The following is a 19,439-nucleotide window of genomic DNA, read 5'->3' on the forward strand; positions in this document are numbered from 1 at the left end:
AATGTTTTGGTTTGCTTAGGGTTATGGCTTTTCTCAAGACTTAGATTATTATGAAGTATCTTGTGTGCTTTATAACAATTTAGCATTTCCTGCTCAGGCAAAGCAGCTTTTTAAGTAAATATCTGACATTTGTGTTCAAATTTGAACACTGATCTTAGTAAGTAATCTACAGTATGTATATCATTCTGCTGGAAAGTATGTGGACATTTCAGACAGTTACTCATAACCGTGTCACCGGTTTGTTTTTGGCCTGTTGTCTCATGCATTTTTAATGTCGGAAAATCTCTGTCAAATGTGTTGAGTAAATCAAAAGCATTCTAATGCATACGTCAGTTTAAACACTGTGAATTGAAACAGAAGGTTGAATGAGGCGATTTCCATCATGCGTTAAGTTTTTGTTGGAGATAACATGTAAATGCGATGCCTTATCACTGAGTTTAGGCTTTAAATGTCAAACTCAACCTAACTGACATTGTGCAATCTTACCTTGCTTTAAATGAAGCCATTGTTAGAATATAAAGTGGAGATTTGGCTGTAGCTAATAGCAAAGTTTAATAATTGAGGTGATATTTAGCCATTTTGAGATAAAGGTCAAGTTTAAGGTTCCCAATCAAAGTGCATCCTGACCAGCTCAACCAATAGAGTGAGTTAGGGGCGGGACTATGTATTTATCCAACCAATGGCAACATGGGGAGTGTTCCAGAAACCTGTTGGAAAACAGTCATTTTTCACATTTATAATTTATATAATTGTTTAATCCCAGTTATTAATATTTGAATATATGCATCTTCAGTCTAAACAATGTTTACATTGGAAATATATGATGCACTTACATATTTTGTCTGTGTTCTTTTAGGGGGACCCATCCCCGATGAAGACCACATGGTACTGTCCACTGGACCTGGTAAGACTGGATCTTTTTTGCTTCTTTCAAACAGTCTGTGTCAACTGCAGCATAAAATAATATTCGTAATGTGTCACAGTGGCTGAAAACTGAAAATCCAATGATGGTATAGTCTCAGAATGCCCACATACCTTCTGATGAATATTGCACACAAACTGGCAAACACTATCTGAAAATCAGCTTTTCCGATCTGATTGGCTGGCATTTATGTAATGTAATCCAGCAGCCGAGGTGCACTAGTTCTCCTGGAAACAAAATCATGTTTATTTAGGCTGCCCATTTGATAGAATGAGTGCTTTGTAAGGCAGAACTAATCAGAGATTTGAAAGTTTGCCAGGTTAGGTTGCCAGATTTTTTTGGAGTCAGTAATATTTTTGTTAAAGGTCCACTGAAGTGCCTTGAAACATGTAGCGTTATTCTATGTGTTGACGTAATTTCAACTGAAACAGGAAGTCAGGGTGGGACATATCAAGCAGCACCACCCCCTTTTTTAAATAGCCAATAGCGTTTTGTTTATATACAACGGCCAGAGCCGTTGAGCTCGGTAAAGCTACATTTGACAGTGTATGACATCCACGATCTAATAGATTACCCCTTTAGATTCAATATGAAACTGTTACTGAAGCAAAACAGTGATTATAATGATTCTAGAGAGCATTTGATTGGACAGAAAGTTTGATGAGAAGCTGAAGAGCAGGGTGATATCATCAAAATCGCTGACCCATATTGGCATATAAGCATTAAGTTTTGAATGCTTATATCTTGTAAATGCAAATTTTGTCATTGTTATGGAGCACACTAGGTTATAGATAACCTTAAGAGTAACATATTCATACAACAAGCCAAAAAACTGGGGACTTTAAAATACATTAATATTTTTATTCAGCAAGAATGCATTTAACTGATCAAAAGTGACAGTAAACCTTTGTGTTGTTACAACAAAAACTATTTTAAATAATTGCTGTTCTTTTGATCTTTCTATTAATCCTAAAAATTGTATCATGGTTTCCACAAAATAGTAAGCATCACAACTGTTTTCAACATTGATAATAATAATAGAAAAAATCTTGACCAGCAAATCAGCATATTAATATGATTTCAGAAGGATCATGTGACATTGACAACTGGAGTAATGATGTATTTTTACTGTATTTTTATTAAATAAATGCAGCCTTGGTGAGCATATGAGAGATTTCTGTCAAAAACATGAATGGTAGTATACATTATGTCTGTGCAATAATGATTATTTATTACTTTTGGATGGACTAAAAATGAAAATCTACACATTTATCAAAATGTGTTTTTCCACACAAGTCTTAATTTACTGCATAAAATGATATAAAAAGGCAAGTAAAAACTAAACTGTGATTGGTCACTTCTCATGTTAGTAAAGTGGGTGGGTCTTGGCCAAAATAAACTGAAGCAGAGCAGACATTATGCCTTTAATCAAAAGTTTGTTTATATGTAAGACTAAATTAATTTCCACAGGGAACAAGCAATGAGGTTTAATTATTGTGACCAAGAGAAAGACCCTTAACCTCAAGAGCCTGTAATAACTGGAAGGCTCTTTGGGAAAAAAAATCCACAAAATTACTGCTTACTTACTCTGATCTCTCTCTGCTTCAGTCCACTGTGTCCGAAATGGAGGAAGACGGTATCGTCTACACTGTGGTGGTAAAACAAGGGCACAGTTCCCCCCCCGGCCCACAGGTAAGCCCCATCTTCCCGAATAACATTCAGTGCTGTATTTTCCAGAAGTTCTCCTGACGTCTTCACTCGTCTCTTCCCAGTCCTCAGCATCCCGCTCTCAGCACGTCAAAGCAGGGACAGAGGAAAAGCTGGTCCTCCATCTCCTTCATTCCTTCTCCATGGGCGACTCCTCCTTCATCTCCATCTTCCTCTCCACCTATCGCTCCTTCACCTCCACCCGGAGAGTGCTGGACATCCTGATTGACAGGTACAGTGCATGTAAAGTATAAAGTAATAAAGTCATTGTCTTTCAGATATCAAATGCTGATGACACATTTGCAATGATTTTGTTGGTGATCTCAAATTCAGCAACATACAATCATAAAATTAAGATTAGTTGCATGCTCCTTTCTTGTTTTGTGACTTCTTGCAGGACGACTATCTATCTATCTGTCTGTCTGTCTGTCTGTCCACACACATATTCATATGTTTATAATTCATATGTGACCCTGGACCACAAAACCAGTCTTAAGTGTCAATTTTTTGAAATTGAGATTTATACATCATCTGAAAGCTGAATAAATAAGCTTTCCGTTGATGTATGGTTTGTCAGGATAGGACAATCTGGAAATCTGAGGATGCAAAAAAATCAAAATATTGAGAAAATCGCCTTTAAAGTTGTCCAAATTATTTCTTAGCAATGCATATTACTAATCAAAAATGACGTTTTGATATATTTACAGTAGGAAATTTACAAAATATCTTCATAGAATATGATCTTTACTTAATATACTAATGATTTTTGGCATAAAAGAAAAATCTATAATTTAGACCCATACAGTGTATTTTTGGCTATTGCTACAAATATACCCCAGTGACTTAAGACTGGTTTTGTGGTCCAGGGTCACATATATATTTGCAATAATATAAAATTATTACTAATAAAATGTGGTAATTATTTGCAATACTAACTGACATTACAGTAAATGAACCCCCAATTTCAATATGAACTATTTTCTAGGTTGGGAAATCCTCCTGGGGAGAGCAATAGTAACACTCGTCAGATGTTCAACAAGTATGTACTACTATAGTATGTATATTATTACAACAAGCTATAAACAGAAGTTGTGGAGTGTTTATTCACATTTGCTGTGTTTAGGGCGGTGTGTACGGTGTTCAGCACATGGCTGAGTGACTATCCTGAGGATTTCCGCTCTCTGAACGATCCCTCCTGCCTGCTGCGCTTGGCCCCCCTGCTTCCCACAGACACCTCGGGCGCAGAAATCAAAGGCCGACTGATGAGGATCGCTGAGGAGCTGAGTGAGAAAACCCTGCTGTCCGGCTCACTCTCAGGTCAGGCTGTTTGTCCCTTTGACAAAGGCCACATTTCAGAGTTTTTTGTACATTTATGACAGACAGTGCAGGTTATTCTATAGTCTCTCTGAACAACCACCTGTCCCGCCTGTCACAAGAACATGGATTTGTACCTCAGTATTGCATTTTGGTTGGAGGAATGTAACTACATGAAGTTCTGGAGTTCTGAAAAACTCTACTGACTTTTGTTTATGAGGATCAAATGATCATTTTTATATCCAGGGTTCACACACTCATGGAAAAAGTAATTGAAAAGTAATGGAAATTAGTACAATGTTACAAAGTCATAGAAATGTCTATAGTTAATAACAATCAGTGGCTAGAAATTGCTCTGTACAATGATTTTTAAAAAGCTGTAAGGTCATTGTCACAAACTCAGTTTTATCTAAACTAGTGTTCAAAAGTTTGGGGTCTGCAAGATTTTTTAAATGTTTTTGAAAGAAGTCTCTTATGCTCACCAATAGTGCATTTATTTAATCAAAAATACAGTAATATCTGTAATATTGTAAAATATCACTGCAATTTAAAATAACTGCTCTCTATTTTAATATATTTTCAAATGTAATTTAATCCTGTGATGCAAAGCTAAATTTTCAGCATCATTACTCCAGTCTTCAGTGTCACATGATCCTTCAGAAATCATTCTAATATGCTGATGTACTGCTGAAGAAAAATGTTTTATTATTATCGATGTTAAAAACAGTTGTGCTGCTTAATATTTTTGTGAAAACAGTGATATATTTTTTCAGCATTCTTGGATGTACACAAAGTTCAAAAGAACAGCATTTATTTAAAATAGAAATCTTTTGGAACAACATCCTTGCTGAATAAAAGTTTTATTTTATATATAAAAAAATACTACTGACCCCAGTTTTTTAAACTTATAAACACATTTGCCTCTTAGCAAGCATTAACTATAAACTCTGGTTCCAGGTTAGATAGACACAGCAGTACTTATTGTCCATTTTTCCATATTGATGTATTGATTCCCTACAGATCCTACCAAAGGCGTGACATCTCCTCCTGATCCCTCGGAGTTTGATGCCACCAGCATCCTGGGATTTCCATCCAGTGTGATCGCAGAGCAGCTGACCAGGATCGAGACTGTGAGTTTGATCATACCACTCACAAGTGCTTCCTTTACATCTGCAGAAAACACCAGAGATTAGTTTGAAACTAAAAGTAAAATGAGTTACAGTTTACCTCACTCTCTAAAGTCTGTGAACATCTCGGACCTGTTGGTAACATCCTTAAATGAAATGCTTTTGTTTTGCCTTAAGGGTCTGTTTCTGAAGCTGGTGCCCTATCACTGTCTGGGGTCTCTGTGGTCTCAGAGAGATAAGAAGGGCCAGGAAGGAGCGTGCTGGTCGGTCAGAGCTACTATCAAGCAGTTTAATCGCTTAGCAAACGCCATCACAGCCTCGTGCTTGTGGAACACGGGTCTGAAGAGCCAACAGAGGGCCAGACTGCTGGAGAAATGGATCAGTGTCGCAGAGGTCAGAGCAGTTTCACTGTAAATAATGTCATCCTTCAGGATAAATGACTCACGTGAGCGTCTGTTTCCCAAACAGGCCTGCAGAAGCAGGAAGAACTTCTCCTCACTGTACGCCATTCTGTCAGCGCTGCAGAGCAACCCCATCCACAGACTGAGAAAGACCTGGCAGGAGACAGACAGGTCTGGATTTACCGTACTTAGAAAACTGCTCGTCGATGCGTTAAAGGAATATCTTTTAAGTCAATATTTATTTGTGGTGCAGTACAACTTGCCCTACAGATTTTCCTCCAACATGACAAAAAATATTTTCATACATTTTAAATATATAAAACATATTGCTAAAATATATTTAATGTAACATATATTGAAAATTAATATATTAATGGTAAATATACATAATGATAAAATGTTTTATTAGTATATTAATCATAGATACAGATATACCTTTTTAAATATAAGACTAATATAATATTACCGGTAATATCACACACACATATTTAGATACATTTAATTTATATTATTTAATTTATTATGTTTCTTATATTTACTTTAATATATTTTCAATCAAAATATATTGATATTGTCCAAAATATAATAAAAAATAAATTTTTGTGTTAACTAAAATTTGGATTTTAGAATTAAATGTATTTTCGTGCCCCTTTTGAACACTACATTTAAAAAAATATGTTCTAGCATTTGAAGATTCAAACATAATAGATTTTCCATTTGAATATAATGTATATTTCAAAAATAATTTGGTCAGATTGTTTTTTTTTTTTTTGCTGTATAAAATTGTAAAAGGCTCAAAATACTTTTGCAATCTTATACACTTTTCTTTATTCATTTTTTATTAATTTATTTTTTGCTTGTTTTTTTTTAAACATTTTCTATGATAGTATTTTAGTTGTATTTAATCTGGAATATTTCTTACATTTATATTTCCAATATGCATTGCAATGTAAAAAATTATGCATTTTATATGAAACGGTAACGTAATTTTTAATGTGCCCCTATTATGGGTTATGAAAGGTTCATATTTTGGTTTTGAGAGTCCCCAACAAGAGGTTGACATGCATGCAAGGTCATTTTCTTACAATATGCATTTATTTTTACCTTATTTGCTCAACGACTCCCAAACGATTCGCTCAATGATTCATTTTTCCAAACCCCTCCTTTGCATGACGCAAATCTGCCGTGATTGGTCCGATTGGTCGATTTCATTTAAAGCAGAGAGAAGTGCTGCTTTGTATACACCCGTTACCAGGGAAACGCGTTTTTTTAAGCTCCAAAAGCTGCACCTAGTGGCAACAAGTGGGCGGGCAATATGCTAATGTTTCATGTTGACATCAACATGAAACGGCTTAAGATTCGTTTTAAAAATGATTCGTTTCAATGATTCAGAGTCGACTCTTTCTTTTGAGAGACAATAACTATATACACGGTTTACTTTCAGATTTAAAACTTTGTAGGATGTTTTCATTCACTTAGAGCTATGTTACACACTGCATGAAAGGTCATTTTCAAAAAAACAACAGCAGTGCAGAATAACCTAAAATCCTTTCCTCTACTCTGACAGAGAAGCTGTGAGGAGATACGAGGAACTTTCTGACATCTTCTCAGAGAAAGACAACTACTCCCAGAGCCGCGAGCTACTCAAAGAGGTCAGTCACACTACGATACAAAGCAGCCAATTCACACGGGCCTTCTCTAATGCTATTAGAGAGCATGGCAATGCATTGATGGAAAAATATCAGGCCAATCGATGTTCTCTGGCTCTCTGTGTAGAATTCTCATTGGATGTGCTTCATCACTGTAGAGCACTCCATTAATTCAGCATGGCCTAAAGGGCCATGAATGAGTAATATCAGATTCAGTCATGCAAAAACACAACCTCACTCTGTAAACTTGTTGTGTAATTCAATATCTATTGCTGTTCTTTAAGGAACAGTTCACCCAAAAATGGAAAATCTGTCATTATGTACTCATCCTCTTGTCATTATGCTGTTATTTTTTCTGTGGAACACAAAGGGAGAAATTAAGCTTTAGTGATCATAGTGACCACTATTGTGAAGGTCCAAAAAGGACAAAAAAACAACCATAAAATCATAATACAAGTACTCTGAAGCTCTGAAATCACATTCAGATTCCACAACATAACAGATTTAAATGCATCATACCGAGACATTTTGCAAACACAGGAACTGAACTATTTTCCTTTGAGTTGATTCAAGTTTTCTGTAATAAAAGCACTTTAATTTTACAGGAGGGGACTTCCAAATTTTCAAACCTTGACACTAAAATCAACAACAAGAGATTTACAGGGGTAAGCATCCTTAAATAAATATAGTACATTAAATGTTGTAACATATTATATTTTATAATATTTTTATTATATATTAATATAGAAATATAAATATTATTATAAATAAATAATGATAATATATACTACTGTTTAAAAGTTTGGGATCAGTTTTTATAGAAATCTCTTATGCTCATCAAGGCTGATTTATTTGAATAAAAATACAGTAAAACAGTCATATTGTGGAAAAGTTACAATTTAAAATTTACTGCCACTTTTTTCATCAATTTAAGTATTTATATTTTATTTTAATTTTTATTAAAAAAGAACAAAAAGCTAACCCTAAACTTTTGAACGGTAGTGTATATTGTTACAAAAGATTTCTATTTTGAATAAATGCTGTTCTCTTTAACTTTTTATTCATAAAAAAATTCTGAAAAAAGTATCACAAGTTCCAAAAAAATATCAAGCAGCAAAAAAATTTCCCAGTGTAATGTAAATCAGCATATTTGAATGGTTTCCGAAGGATTATTTGACACTGAAGACTGGAGTAATGATGTGGAATTAAATACATTTGAAAATATATTTAAATAGAAAACAGCTCATTTAAATTGCAATAATAATAACATTTTATTGCATTTTTGATCAAATAAATGCAGCCTTGGTGACTTCTTTCAAAAACATTAAAGAAGCTTCCCCCAAACTTGGTAGTATGTGCGTTAGGGTGCATCAAATTTGAATGGGAAATTTTAATTTCAAAATATCAATTTGGCTGGCATTGCATTTTGTTCCAATTAACATAAAAATTACTTTTGCAAAGTTTTGAGGAATTTCACTGAGATTTAGGGGTGCCACCTAACACATGAACTTTGGCGAAATTTCGAAAAATGTGCAATTTTTTGTCTAATTGCCAAAAGGTTGACCTGGAAATGTTGAGTACAGTGAACTTTTATACAGTAACATGTTCTATAGGGTTATCAAAGTAAAAGTTGTTTGTTTGCCCTTTGTGCAACTTGGGCATTTCTCATAATTCAACTTCCAAGATTCTCCATTAATTTGTCCTATAGACAAAATGAATGGAGGTCAATGGGACATGTTCACGTGGTCTTACCCTGAATTTTGTGCAGCAGTGATGGATGTCAGACACACATATAAAGTTTAATTGACTTTATTGTTAAACACAAGGGGCGATACTGACACACTTAAAAGAACAAACCCTCTCTAGTGGCTAACTCACTGGCAACTAACAGGGCCTAAATGGTAAGAGCTGACACTAACTAAACTTAAAACTTAATTGCTCAGTCTTTGCCAGAGTCTGCTCCAATGAGCAACATCATGTTAATTTACTGTAACAAATACAATGCTACTCTCAATAAACATGAGACATCTACAGTGGGTACGGAAAGTAATCAGACCCTCTTAAATTTTTCACTCTTTGTTATATTGCAGCCATTTGCTAAAATCATTTAAGTTCATTTTTTTCCTCATTAATGTACACACAGCACCCCATATTGACAGAAAAACACAATTGTTGACATTTTTGCAAATTTATTAAAAAAGAAAAACTGTAATATCACATGGTCCTAAGTATTCAGACCCTTTGCTCAGTATTTAGTAGAAGCACCCTTTTGATCTAATACAGCCATGAGTCTTTTTGGGAAAGATGCAACAAGTTTTTCACACCTGGATTTGGGGATCCTCTGCCATTCCTCCTTGCAGATCCTCTCCAGTTCTGTCAGGTTGGATGGTAAACGTTGGTGGACAGCCATTTTAGGTCTCTCCAGAGATGCTCAATTGGGTTTAAGTCAGGGCTCTGGCTGGGCCATTCAAGAACAGTCACGGAGTTGTTGTGAAGCCACTCCTTCGTTATTTTAGCTGTGTGCTTAGGGTCATTGTCTTGTTGGAAGGTAAACCTTCGGCCCAGTCTGAGGTCCTGAGCACTCTGGAGAAGGTTTTCGTCCAGGATATCCCTGTACTTGGCCGCATTCATCTTTCCCTCGATTGCAACCAGTCGTCCTGTCCCTGCAGCTGAAAAACACCCCCACAGCATGATGCTGCCACCACCATGCTTCACTGTTGGGACTGTATTGGACAGGTGATGAGCAGTGCCTGGTTTTCTCCACACATACCGCTTAGAATTAAGGCCAAAAAGTTCTATCTTGGTCTCATCAGACCAGAGAATCTTATACAGGTGTTTTTTTTATCAAACTCCATGCGGGCTTTCTTCTGTCGGGCCACTCTGCCATAAAGCCCCGACTGGTGGAGGGCTGCAGTGATGGTTGACTTTCTACAACTTTCTCCCATCTCCCGACTGCATCTCTGGAGCTCAGCCACAGTGATCTTTGGGTTCTTCTTTACCTCTCTCACCAAGGCTCTTCTCCCCCGATAGCTCAGTTTGGCCGGACGGCCAGCTTTAGGAAGGGTTCTGGTCGTCCCAAACGTCTTCCATTTAAGGATTATGGAGGCCACTGTGCTCTTAGGAACCTTAAGTGCAGCAGAAATTTTTTTATAACCTTGGCCAGATCTGTGCCTTGCCACAATTCTGTCTCTGAGCTCTTCAGGCAGTTCCTTTGACCTCACGATTCTCATTTGCTCTGAGATGCACTGTGAGCTGTAAGGTCTTCTATAGACAGGTGTGTGGCTTTCCTAATCAAGTCCAATCAGTATAATCAAACACAGCTGGACTCAAATGAAGGTGTAGAACCATCTCAAGGATGATCAGAAGAAATGGACAGCACCTGAGTTAAATATATGAGTGTCACAGCAAAGGGTCTGAATACTTAGGACCATGTGATATTTCAGTTTTTCTTTTTTAATAAATCTGCAAAAATGTCAACAATTCTGTGTTTTTCTGTCAATATGGGGTGCTGTGTGTACATTAATGAGGAAAAAAAATTAACTTAAATGATTTTAGCAAATGGCTGCAATATAACAAAGAGTGAAAAATTTAAGGGGGTCTGAATACTTTCCGTACCCACTGTATACACTGAATATGACATTGTCCACTCTAGAATACTGTTGATGTTAAGCTATTAAGCTTAGCTAACATAGATAGCTAACTGTGGTTGGCAAACTAACGTTAGCTAGATGTAATGAGCACCAAATACCTATAAATATGACTTAAATGACTTATGATAAATAAGTATACAAAGACACAACTACAGATATGATAGTAATATGTAATAATACATACCCAACACAGAAAGATCACCTCAAACAGAAAGATCACCTCAGTTTTCTTGAGCTGTAGTATTGTTTACCTCAGATCTCAATGGCGACCACTTTATCCAACAAAAACAGATGTGCGGTGGCACCCCTAAATCATCATGTACTGGATAAATATTTTGCATGTGTTGTTTCTACATATATTGGAACACTTTTAGCACCCAGCCATATCAAAATTCAAGAATTGTGTTTTTTGATGCACCCTAATGTGCGTGTATACCAAACATATGCATATATTTATGGTGTGATGTAGTGTTTATAATCTTGGATGTATCTGAAAGCTGTATTTCTTTTGTAGTCGTGCGCTCAGGGCACTGTGCCGTACCTGGGCATCTTCCTCAGAGATCTCACCATGCTGGACACTGCAGTCAAAGACCGATTAGAGGTGATGTTCAGTTCACAACCTGCCATGAAACACTACAAACAGAACTAAAAACAAGGGGCAAAAGACAGTATCAGCACATCCAGCTGTGAAGTATAAAAATAGCAGTGGTTTCACAATGTTTGTCAAAGCTCATCTGACAGAATCAAGATGTGTCAGAACAAAACTCTAAGTCAACGTTGCATTGGCAGGGTGTAATGTAAACCAAAATCTAATGTCTCTTACAGAATGGCTTCATCAACTTCGATAAAAGACGACGGGTGAGTTTATGGTGATTATATACTTGATTGTCATTCTTTTAAGTTGTTTAAAAAAATATTAACACCACATCCTCTTGATTTCAGGAGTTTGAAGTAATTGCTCAAATTCGCCTCCTTCAGTCCTCGTGTAGAAACAGCATTTTCAGAACGGATGAGACGTTTGTTCAGTGGTATCACAGCGTACCTACTCTGCGAGAAGAGGAAAGGTCAGTGACATTTCTGTTACTCTATTCTGATCATCTCAGATACACACTGATTAACTATATAATAAGATGCCCATGTGTTTTTTAATAGCTACAAGCTGTCCAATCAGATTGAAGCACCGGGCGAGCCGAGTCCTGGCCGTGGCCTGAACCCTACAGTGATCATCACACAGTGTCCAGAGTAAGAACATCACTGTCCTGCATCAACAACCACACAGCATTTCTTACTGTAGAGTCCAAAATCAGCACGAATCAAAATATAGTGCTGTACAGTTGCTACACTTTTGAAAATGATTGCTGTGATTAGTTAATTAGTAATTTAAAATTCAGCATTAGTATAAGTAATAAGGTGTTTTAACTTAAAGTGTTTGTGCTTGAATAAAAATGATAAGTTCAGTTAACTTTAATTTACTTAAGTTGGATATTTAAATTATCTCAAGAATTTTTAAGCTTTTAAAAAAACAAAAACAAAAAAAAAGCAGCAGCATCATTGTTTACGTGAAGAAAAGAATGTCATATAAAAAAGAAAAGTTCAAATTAATTTTAAATATATTAACCACAAATGCATCTGTTTTTAATTTTAACGCTCATTATTCATTTTGCACATCAAGTGAAAATTTACTAGAATAAAATATTTTCCACCTCTCATAAAGCTTTATTCTGTCTCAGGATGGGTTATTATTTTTAACTAAAACTTCTAAAACAATTTTGTTCATTGAAATAAGTTCATTGAAAACTAAACATATTTTAGTTAGTTGCCAAAGGCAACATCTCTCATTTTCGTTTAGTTTATGCACTCAAATTGCTAACTGGAAATAATATAAAATAAAAATAAAAAATAAAAATAAAATAGAACTGAAATAAAAACGCATAACAGTAAAATTGAACTAAAATTAAAATTAAAACTGAAAGTATAAAACTAAAAGCTAATTTACAATATTAATAAAACACCATAGTAGTATATAAATAATACTAAAATAACACTGGTCTCAGGACAATTCATTAAATATTTAGAATTTGTAGGGGAAATATAAATGTATATGTATATTAGAATTCACTAAGATAAACTTATCTAAAAATGCATATCAAATTGAACAAATTTTATTTATTTTTTTTAAGTACTTTACAATCAACAACACATCATATACTGATGCTGCAATTTAGCATCAGGGAAAAGGAATCCTGGTTACCATGGTAACCCATTCATTTCCTATGAGGACAGCAAACCTGTCCATGTTAGTGTCCAAGAGTGTTAACAAGAGACAGATGCATTTGCACCAAAATACAGTAGGATTTGACTGGATGCACAGACATTGCCAAAGAAATGGGAAGAATTGCATGTGCTAAACACGATTACGTTATTTTATTTTTTGCATTCGGCATTGTTTTTTTCTCTGCTGAACAGATTTGCAACACATTTTTGGGTCACGACCCACCAGCTTAGAAACACTACTATATAGTATGAAATGTGTTGCTCTAATTTTGTGAATCCTGGGCTCAACTTTTCAACTATTCAAATAACAATCTTCCTGTTGGCTATGCTGAGGATCAGACTCAGTCCTTGACATGCACACACAGATGTTTCTTTCATGAGCTCTTAAGCGCCGTAATGCTGCTTGAGCTGAATCAAATGAAGTTTTAAAGCAGGACAAAGACACACTTGTCGTCTGCAGTTAGCGTCTGACTTCAAAGCTACTGCTGCTGCTGGTTTGGAGTTTTATATTTATACTCTAGGTTACAGTCTATTCAGAAAGAATCAATGTCATAAGCAGCACATGGCAAAGAGCCTCCAGTTTGTGACAAGATTGCTCTGTTCTCCCGTTACAGCGCACTCTCAGCCATGGCAAATACGACAATGGATGCTGATGGCATATTTGACTTCCCGTCTCCTGTCAATCACCTGCTCTCCAGGCTTTACAAGGTAAGGGCGAATAAAGAGCTTCATTTTGATTACATTGCAGTAATGGGTCTTTAAAAGCCCGGCTGTTATCAGCAACTTTGAGAGATTTATTATTTGAGAGCTCACTGAGGATCTTTATAGCATGTAAAGTTGCTTTTTCGCATTGAACCATGCCACACTTTTATCATGTGACATTTTTTTCTTGCATGAAAATTCACACTGTCAGATTAAAGTTTTTTTGTTTTTTTTTTTGCATGAAAATTCAAACTACCGGATAAAAGTGTTTACACGTTGGACTGAATTTATGTTACTCATGATCCAAAAACATTTTAATCTGAAGGCCTGTGCTTAAATGCTTAAAATTAGTTAAAGATAATGATATATTGACTACTTGTGATTTATTATAAACTACTTTTTTTTTTTTTTTTTTAATCGTATTTTTAATGGATGAGCATACTTCATGTTATTTCATAGATTTGACGACTTTACTATTATTCTAAAACGTAGACATTTAATACTAATCACAATAATATTAATTAATTAAATAATAATACATTTATTAATTAAGATTGTACACTGCAAAAAAATTTAATAAAACACTATTAGAGCATGTTTTACAGAAAAACTGTCTTTCTACTTAAAATTTTAAGTTTATTCAGTGTGTAACTTGCTGTTTCTTAGTAATTAATTATGATATTTACATGCAATTTCAGAGTGAAAATTGTTGAAAATGAAATTTTTGGTGTAGGATGCGCCTAAAAACAATTTTCACTCAATTAATAACAAAGAAACTGCAAGTAAAATTGAATTAAACATGGAATTATAGAAAGATTGAAATAGTATTTTTTTTTTGTAAACAATAATCCAATAATCTTTTATTAATCGTTTTATTCACAACTTTGAAAAATCATGTGTCTAACTTTTTGACTGGTAGTGTAGAACAATTTATTTTTAATATATTATAGTAATTTCATACTTGCCTTTTATGACCAATATTCTATCTTTTGACACCTAAAAATAAATAGTCTGTTATCTTTTACTCACCTTCATGTTGTTCCAAACCCGAATGTCTTTCTTTCTTATGTGGGATGTAAAAGCGGATATTTAGCAGAATGTCTGAGCTTTAAGAATTTGTGTGAGCAAGCATGAGATTTTAGAGCAAAACAGATAAAATAACACACATAAAGATGATATATGTATATATGATATATATATATATATATTTTTTTTTTTTTTTGTTGAACTATTCTTAAGAGTACTGTCATAATTACCTATATTTCAGCATGTGAAATCCCCATCCGTTTCCTGTCTGGATGTTGATTCGTCACCGCCGCCCAACGATGCCACGCCCTCTGTTCTGACCACACCCACTACAGCTGTCAAATCACATCGGCGGTCTGTCTCCTGCGGCAATAACCCCACCAATAATAAGCCAGAGGCGGGGCCTGATATGAGAATTGTCAGGATACGGATGGATTTACATGACGGCAACTTATACAGAAGCATTCTGGTAGTCTAGCAAACACAAATACAAGAAATTTTCAAATGAAAAACCACAATGTGCTCCCACTTTTGGGGCTTTGAAACCCCTGTATTTCACAGCACCAGTCCAGTGTTACATCAGACAATCTTTGGCATTTCACGTCAGCTCCTGTTTAATATGAATGCAGTCGCTCTTTGTTTTAATGCATGCTTTCTTTTCTGTGCTGCCTCAGGTCACCAGTAATGATAAAACACCCACAGTAATCAGTTCTGCATTAGAGAAGCACAACCAGAATTCTCAAGAAGCCTCCAAATACGAGCTGATCCAACTGCTGCCGGAGGGGAAAGGTGATGTCACATTTTTCATGTCAATGTGCTGTACGTTTTTTGAAAGCACAGCATAAAATGTGAAAAACATTATTCTGGGCATACAGATGGGACGTAGTGACATTATGGATTTGAAATATAAACAGGCAGCTGTCAGTCGAATAAAACAATGAAATAAAATATAAATGAATTTATACGTACACTACCATTCACATGTCAAATTAATATTTTTATTCAGCAAGGACACAAATTGATCAAAAGTGACAGTAAAGACATTTAATAATGTTACAAAAGATTCCTATTTTTAATAAATGCTGTTCTTTTGAACTTTCTATTCATCAAACACTGTTTTAGACATGGACAGTGATAATAAATGAGCAGCAAATCAACATATTAGAATGATTTCTGAAGGATCATGTGACATTAAGACTGGAGTAATGATGCTGAAAATTCAGCTTTGCATCAGAAGAATAAATTAAATTTTAAAATATATTCAAATAGACAAGAGTTATCTTACTGTAAATGTTTTTATTCAAAAAAGTGAACTTCATTCCAAAAAAATCTTACTGACCCCAAACTTTTGAACAGACCCCAAACATACTGTATATAAATACATATTAAACATATTTAATTAATTTATATTTAATCCAAAGTAAATTATTTATTTATAGAAATATATATTTTTTTAAATGAAATATTTTAACAAAATTATTTAAACTGATTATTTAAGAAAAACACACTTTTTTCACACAGTATTTCTTTGTCTTTCATTTCTCTCTCCACAGAGTTAATAATACCTCCCACAGGAAACGCCTTCTATGCCATGTCTTCATCTAGCGTCGACTTCCTGTTAAGGAGAAGAGGAGGAAATACACCAACAGGGTCTCCGACTCTCGGCAACGAAACCAGCGCAACCTTTCCACGAATCAAAGCCAAGGGCAGAAGACTAGTCCGGACACTGTTTTAACATAAAAACAGGATATTCACATCCAAGTACTTTCAAAAGAAAAGACACAAAATATTTCATTCAGAGCTCTTTGACGTAACTGTAGAATTGACTCAAATAAGTAATTTTCATAAGTCCTAATATTAGTAATTTGAGTGAAAGCTTGGTTGAAATGGCTCTAAGATGTTAGTTACTGCTAAACGTTGCACTATTTTTGCATTTCATAAATCCAAAATGAATTTCAAGACCGATTCACATACCTTTTGCTGATGCCAGCATTTCCAGTACTTCCCCCGTCTACCTCTAAATCTTGCAGTCCATTGGTTACAGAATATTCTGCATTATTAATGAACATCAAACGGAGATAGAGCAGCTAAAAGATCCCAGCATAATAAAATAAACACTTACAGAAGGTACTTACACCTGTCTAACATTTCAAAACACTGAGCTGTTCTGCGTGGGCAAAAAGCTACTGAAAAACACCCACCTACCTGAAGACGAGTCGCAAAAACACTGCCGCTCTCCAATGTCTTTACCAAGTATGCAAACTGATAATTGCTTGCTGTGTGCTTTCTCTTTAAATATTTATACAGAATTCATTATGGTTATGGTAATATCGAGACTCTGTTCCAAAACCTAGTATAAAGTTCGTGTAAATCTAAGGCAGGAAATGAATTGAAACGGATCTTCAAAAGAGACCGATCTGAATCACTCTAAATTGGCAGCAACTCTTAGGCCGCACATGGGAGACTTTACAATTGATTTCAATACAGTTTGGTGTTTTTTCTAAGCTAACAGCACAATAATATACTAAGAATAATAATACACTACTTTCCAAAAGTTAGGGGCCAGTAAGATTTTCAAAAGTAATTAACACTTTTATTCCGCAAGGTTATTACAGTTAACTAAAACTAAATCTAAAACCATAAAAATTGTTACTTAAACGTTAACTGAAAAATATCTTGTTATTTCAGGTAATTGCCAAAGCAACATTTCTCATTTGAATAAATTAATAAAAATTGCATAGACATGTATAAAACAAATTACAAAAACAACAAATATACTAAAACGAAAATAATAAATAAAATTAAAATAAAAACTGAAACTATAAAAATAAAAACTGATTCAAAATATTCATAAAAACAATAATTGTATCTAAATGATACTAAAATACCATGGCCATTTAACAATAATGCTTTAAATTGATCAAAAGATTTATCTAAAATTGATCTATTTCTATTTTTTATTTATACATTCTATTCTTCAAAGAATCCTGAAAAAGTATCATGGATTCAACAAAAATATTCAACATTAATAATAATAATAATAATAATAATGTTTCTTCAGCAACAAATCAGCTTATTAGAATGATTTCTGAAGGATCATGTGACTGAAGACTGGAGTAATGATGCTGAAAATTCAGTATTGTCATCACATGAATAAATTAAATGTTAAAATATGAAAATATATAACATACATTGTGAATTATAACATTATTTCCCAATATTACTGTTTTTACTGTATTTTTGATCAAATAAATGCAGCGTACTGTAGGTGAGCATAAGAGACTTCTTTCAAAACATCAAAAAAAAATCTTACAGACTCCAAACTTTTGAATGGTAATGTATGTACAGTAGCACAAAAATATTGGGTAATATACTAAATTTTATTTGTATTTACCTATTTTTTAATTTAATAAATTGCAGTATTGAATGAAATGTATTTGTAATCGTTTCCACGTTTTGGGTGTGCCTTCTTCACAAAGGATACATGCATAAAAATAGGCCAAAAAAAAGTGACTAAGGCGGCAGCATTATCATGCAGGCTACAGGTTTTGAGTGTGTAGCACTGTCTATGTAGGCAGCTGACTAGGTTTTGGGACAGAGCTAACAGTGTGTAGAACTGAAGGTCTCCGGTTCTGGCTGTTCTCCGATACCAAATCAACTCCTTTAAAAAATGCAACAAAGCTGTGCCTCATACGCTACGATCATCAAAAATAGAAAACAACACAGTTGTTCGTATCCTAATGAACCTTGCGTTCTCTGTCTCGTATGCTGTTGACGTCTCTGTGGGAACTGAGGCATGTGAGAGCTCACAGCAAGGAAGAGGGGTCTGTTTCATCTCAGTCTTTGGTTATGTTCGGAATAGGATACTGTCATACTGCACTTACATATAGTATGCAATGGTCTGTATACTTACTACAATGTGCAGTATTCAAAAGAGCTTTTATTTTTCTAAGATGATAACTGGACGTCACATGCAATGTGATGTGATGTAGCATACTACTGTTTGAGATCTTGGAAAAATGACGACTGTTTCAATTACCCTTTAAAGAAAACAGTGGAAAGTATACATTGAGTAAGCAGTAAGCTAGTATTCCATTCCGATCATAGTCTTTGTTTTTGGTCACTTGTTTGTTAAGTGCCTTATTATCAGGTGCTCGTGTGTGATTGTTGTTCTGGTGTGTTGCGCAGTGAAAAGCATGTTACAGCTTCAGTTCTGTACTGTCAGATCTGTATTCTGACAACTTTATGCACTACATACCTCCTATTCTTGTAATAAACTTTAATTTTGATACGACTGACAGCTTTCAGACCTGATTCATGCCTTTGAGATTTCATTACATTTACCTGTGAAAATCAATTACTGCATAAACTAGACGTCACTTGTCGTTTAAAATAGTTTTGTAGACACTGCACTCACAACAAGCACAAATAGAAACATTTATTCTTACTAAAAATGTCTGATTTGTTTTATTCTATCGATTCCCTGACACCTTGAGGCTTTTATGTATTTATCATTTTGATATTACTGGAAATTTTAATAATTGAATAAATGTTGCTAAAAAATAGTGACTAAAAGGTACCACAGTAATACAACTTTCTGAACATGAACCACAGCTTGTTGAGGCTGTCTCATCAGAGAGAGAGAAAGCATTGTGTGTGTAATTTTA

The 19,439-nt window shown here is 34.7% G+C and overlaps 1 protein-coding gene across 3 annotated transcripts in view; it reads left to right on the forward strand.

Moving 5' to 3' along the window:
* The window catches only part of rgl2 (ral guanine nucleotide dissociation stimulator-like 2), a 31,345-nt gene extending 12,275 nt beyond the window's left edge, over window positions 1–19,070 (forward strand). For all 3 annotated transcript variants that reach the window (XM_058747071.1, XM_058747072.1, XM_058747073.1), the window contains 18 exons: window positions 857–904; window positions 2,531–2,614; window positions 2,695–2,861; window positions 3,615–3,668; window positions 3,753–3,946; window positions 4,964–5,073; window positions 5,248–5,463; window positions 5,539–5,642; window positions 7,039–7,123; window positions 7,726–7,785; window positions 11,285–11,371; window positions 11,596–11,628; window positions 11,713–11,834; window positions 11,923–12,012; window positions 13,659–13,752; window positions 15,014–15,241; window positions 15,447–15,561; window positions 16,326–19,070. In XM_058747071.1, the coding sequence (XP_058603054.1) occupies window positions 857–904; window positions 2,531–2,614; window positions 2,695–2,861; window positions 3,615–3,668; window positions 3,753–3,946; window positions 4,964–5,073; window positions 5,248–5,463; window positions 5,539–5,642; window positions 7,039–7,123; window positions 7,726–7,785; window positions 11,285–11,371; window positions 11,596–11,628; window positions 11,713–11,834; window positions 11,923–12,012; window positions 13,659–13,752; window positions 15,014–15,241; window positions 15,447–15,561; window positions 16,326–16,507 (2,073 nt within the window). In that variant the 3' untranslated portion in view covers window positions 16,508–19,070. The remainder of the gene's footprint in view (window positions 1–856; window positions 905–2,530; window positions 2,615–2,694; window positions 2,862–3,614; window positions 3,669–3,752; window positions 3,947–4,963; window positions 5,074–5,247; window positions 5,464–5,538; window positions 5,643–7,038; window positions 7,124–7,725; window positions 7,786–11,284; window positions 11,372–11,595; window positions 11,629–11,712; window positions 11,835–11,922; window positions 12,013–13,658; window positions 13,753–15,013; window positions 15,242–15,446; window positions 15,562–16,325) is intronic.
* The last annotated feature ends 369 nt before the right edge of the window (window positions 19,071–19,439 follow it).

This window comes from Onychostoma macrolepis, chromosome 16 (genome assembly GCF_012432095.1).
Source record: "Onychostoma macrolepis isolate SWU-2019 chromosome 16, ASM1243209v1, whole genome shotgun sequence".
Classification (NCBI taxonomy): domain Eukaryota; kingdom Metazoa; phylum Chordata; class Actinopteri; order Cypriniformes; family Cyprinidae; genus Onychostoma; species Onychostoma macrolepis.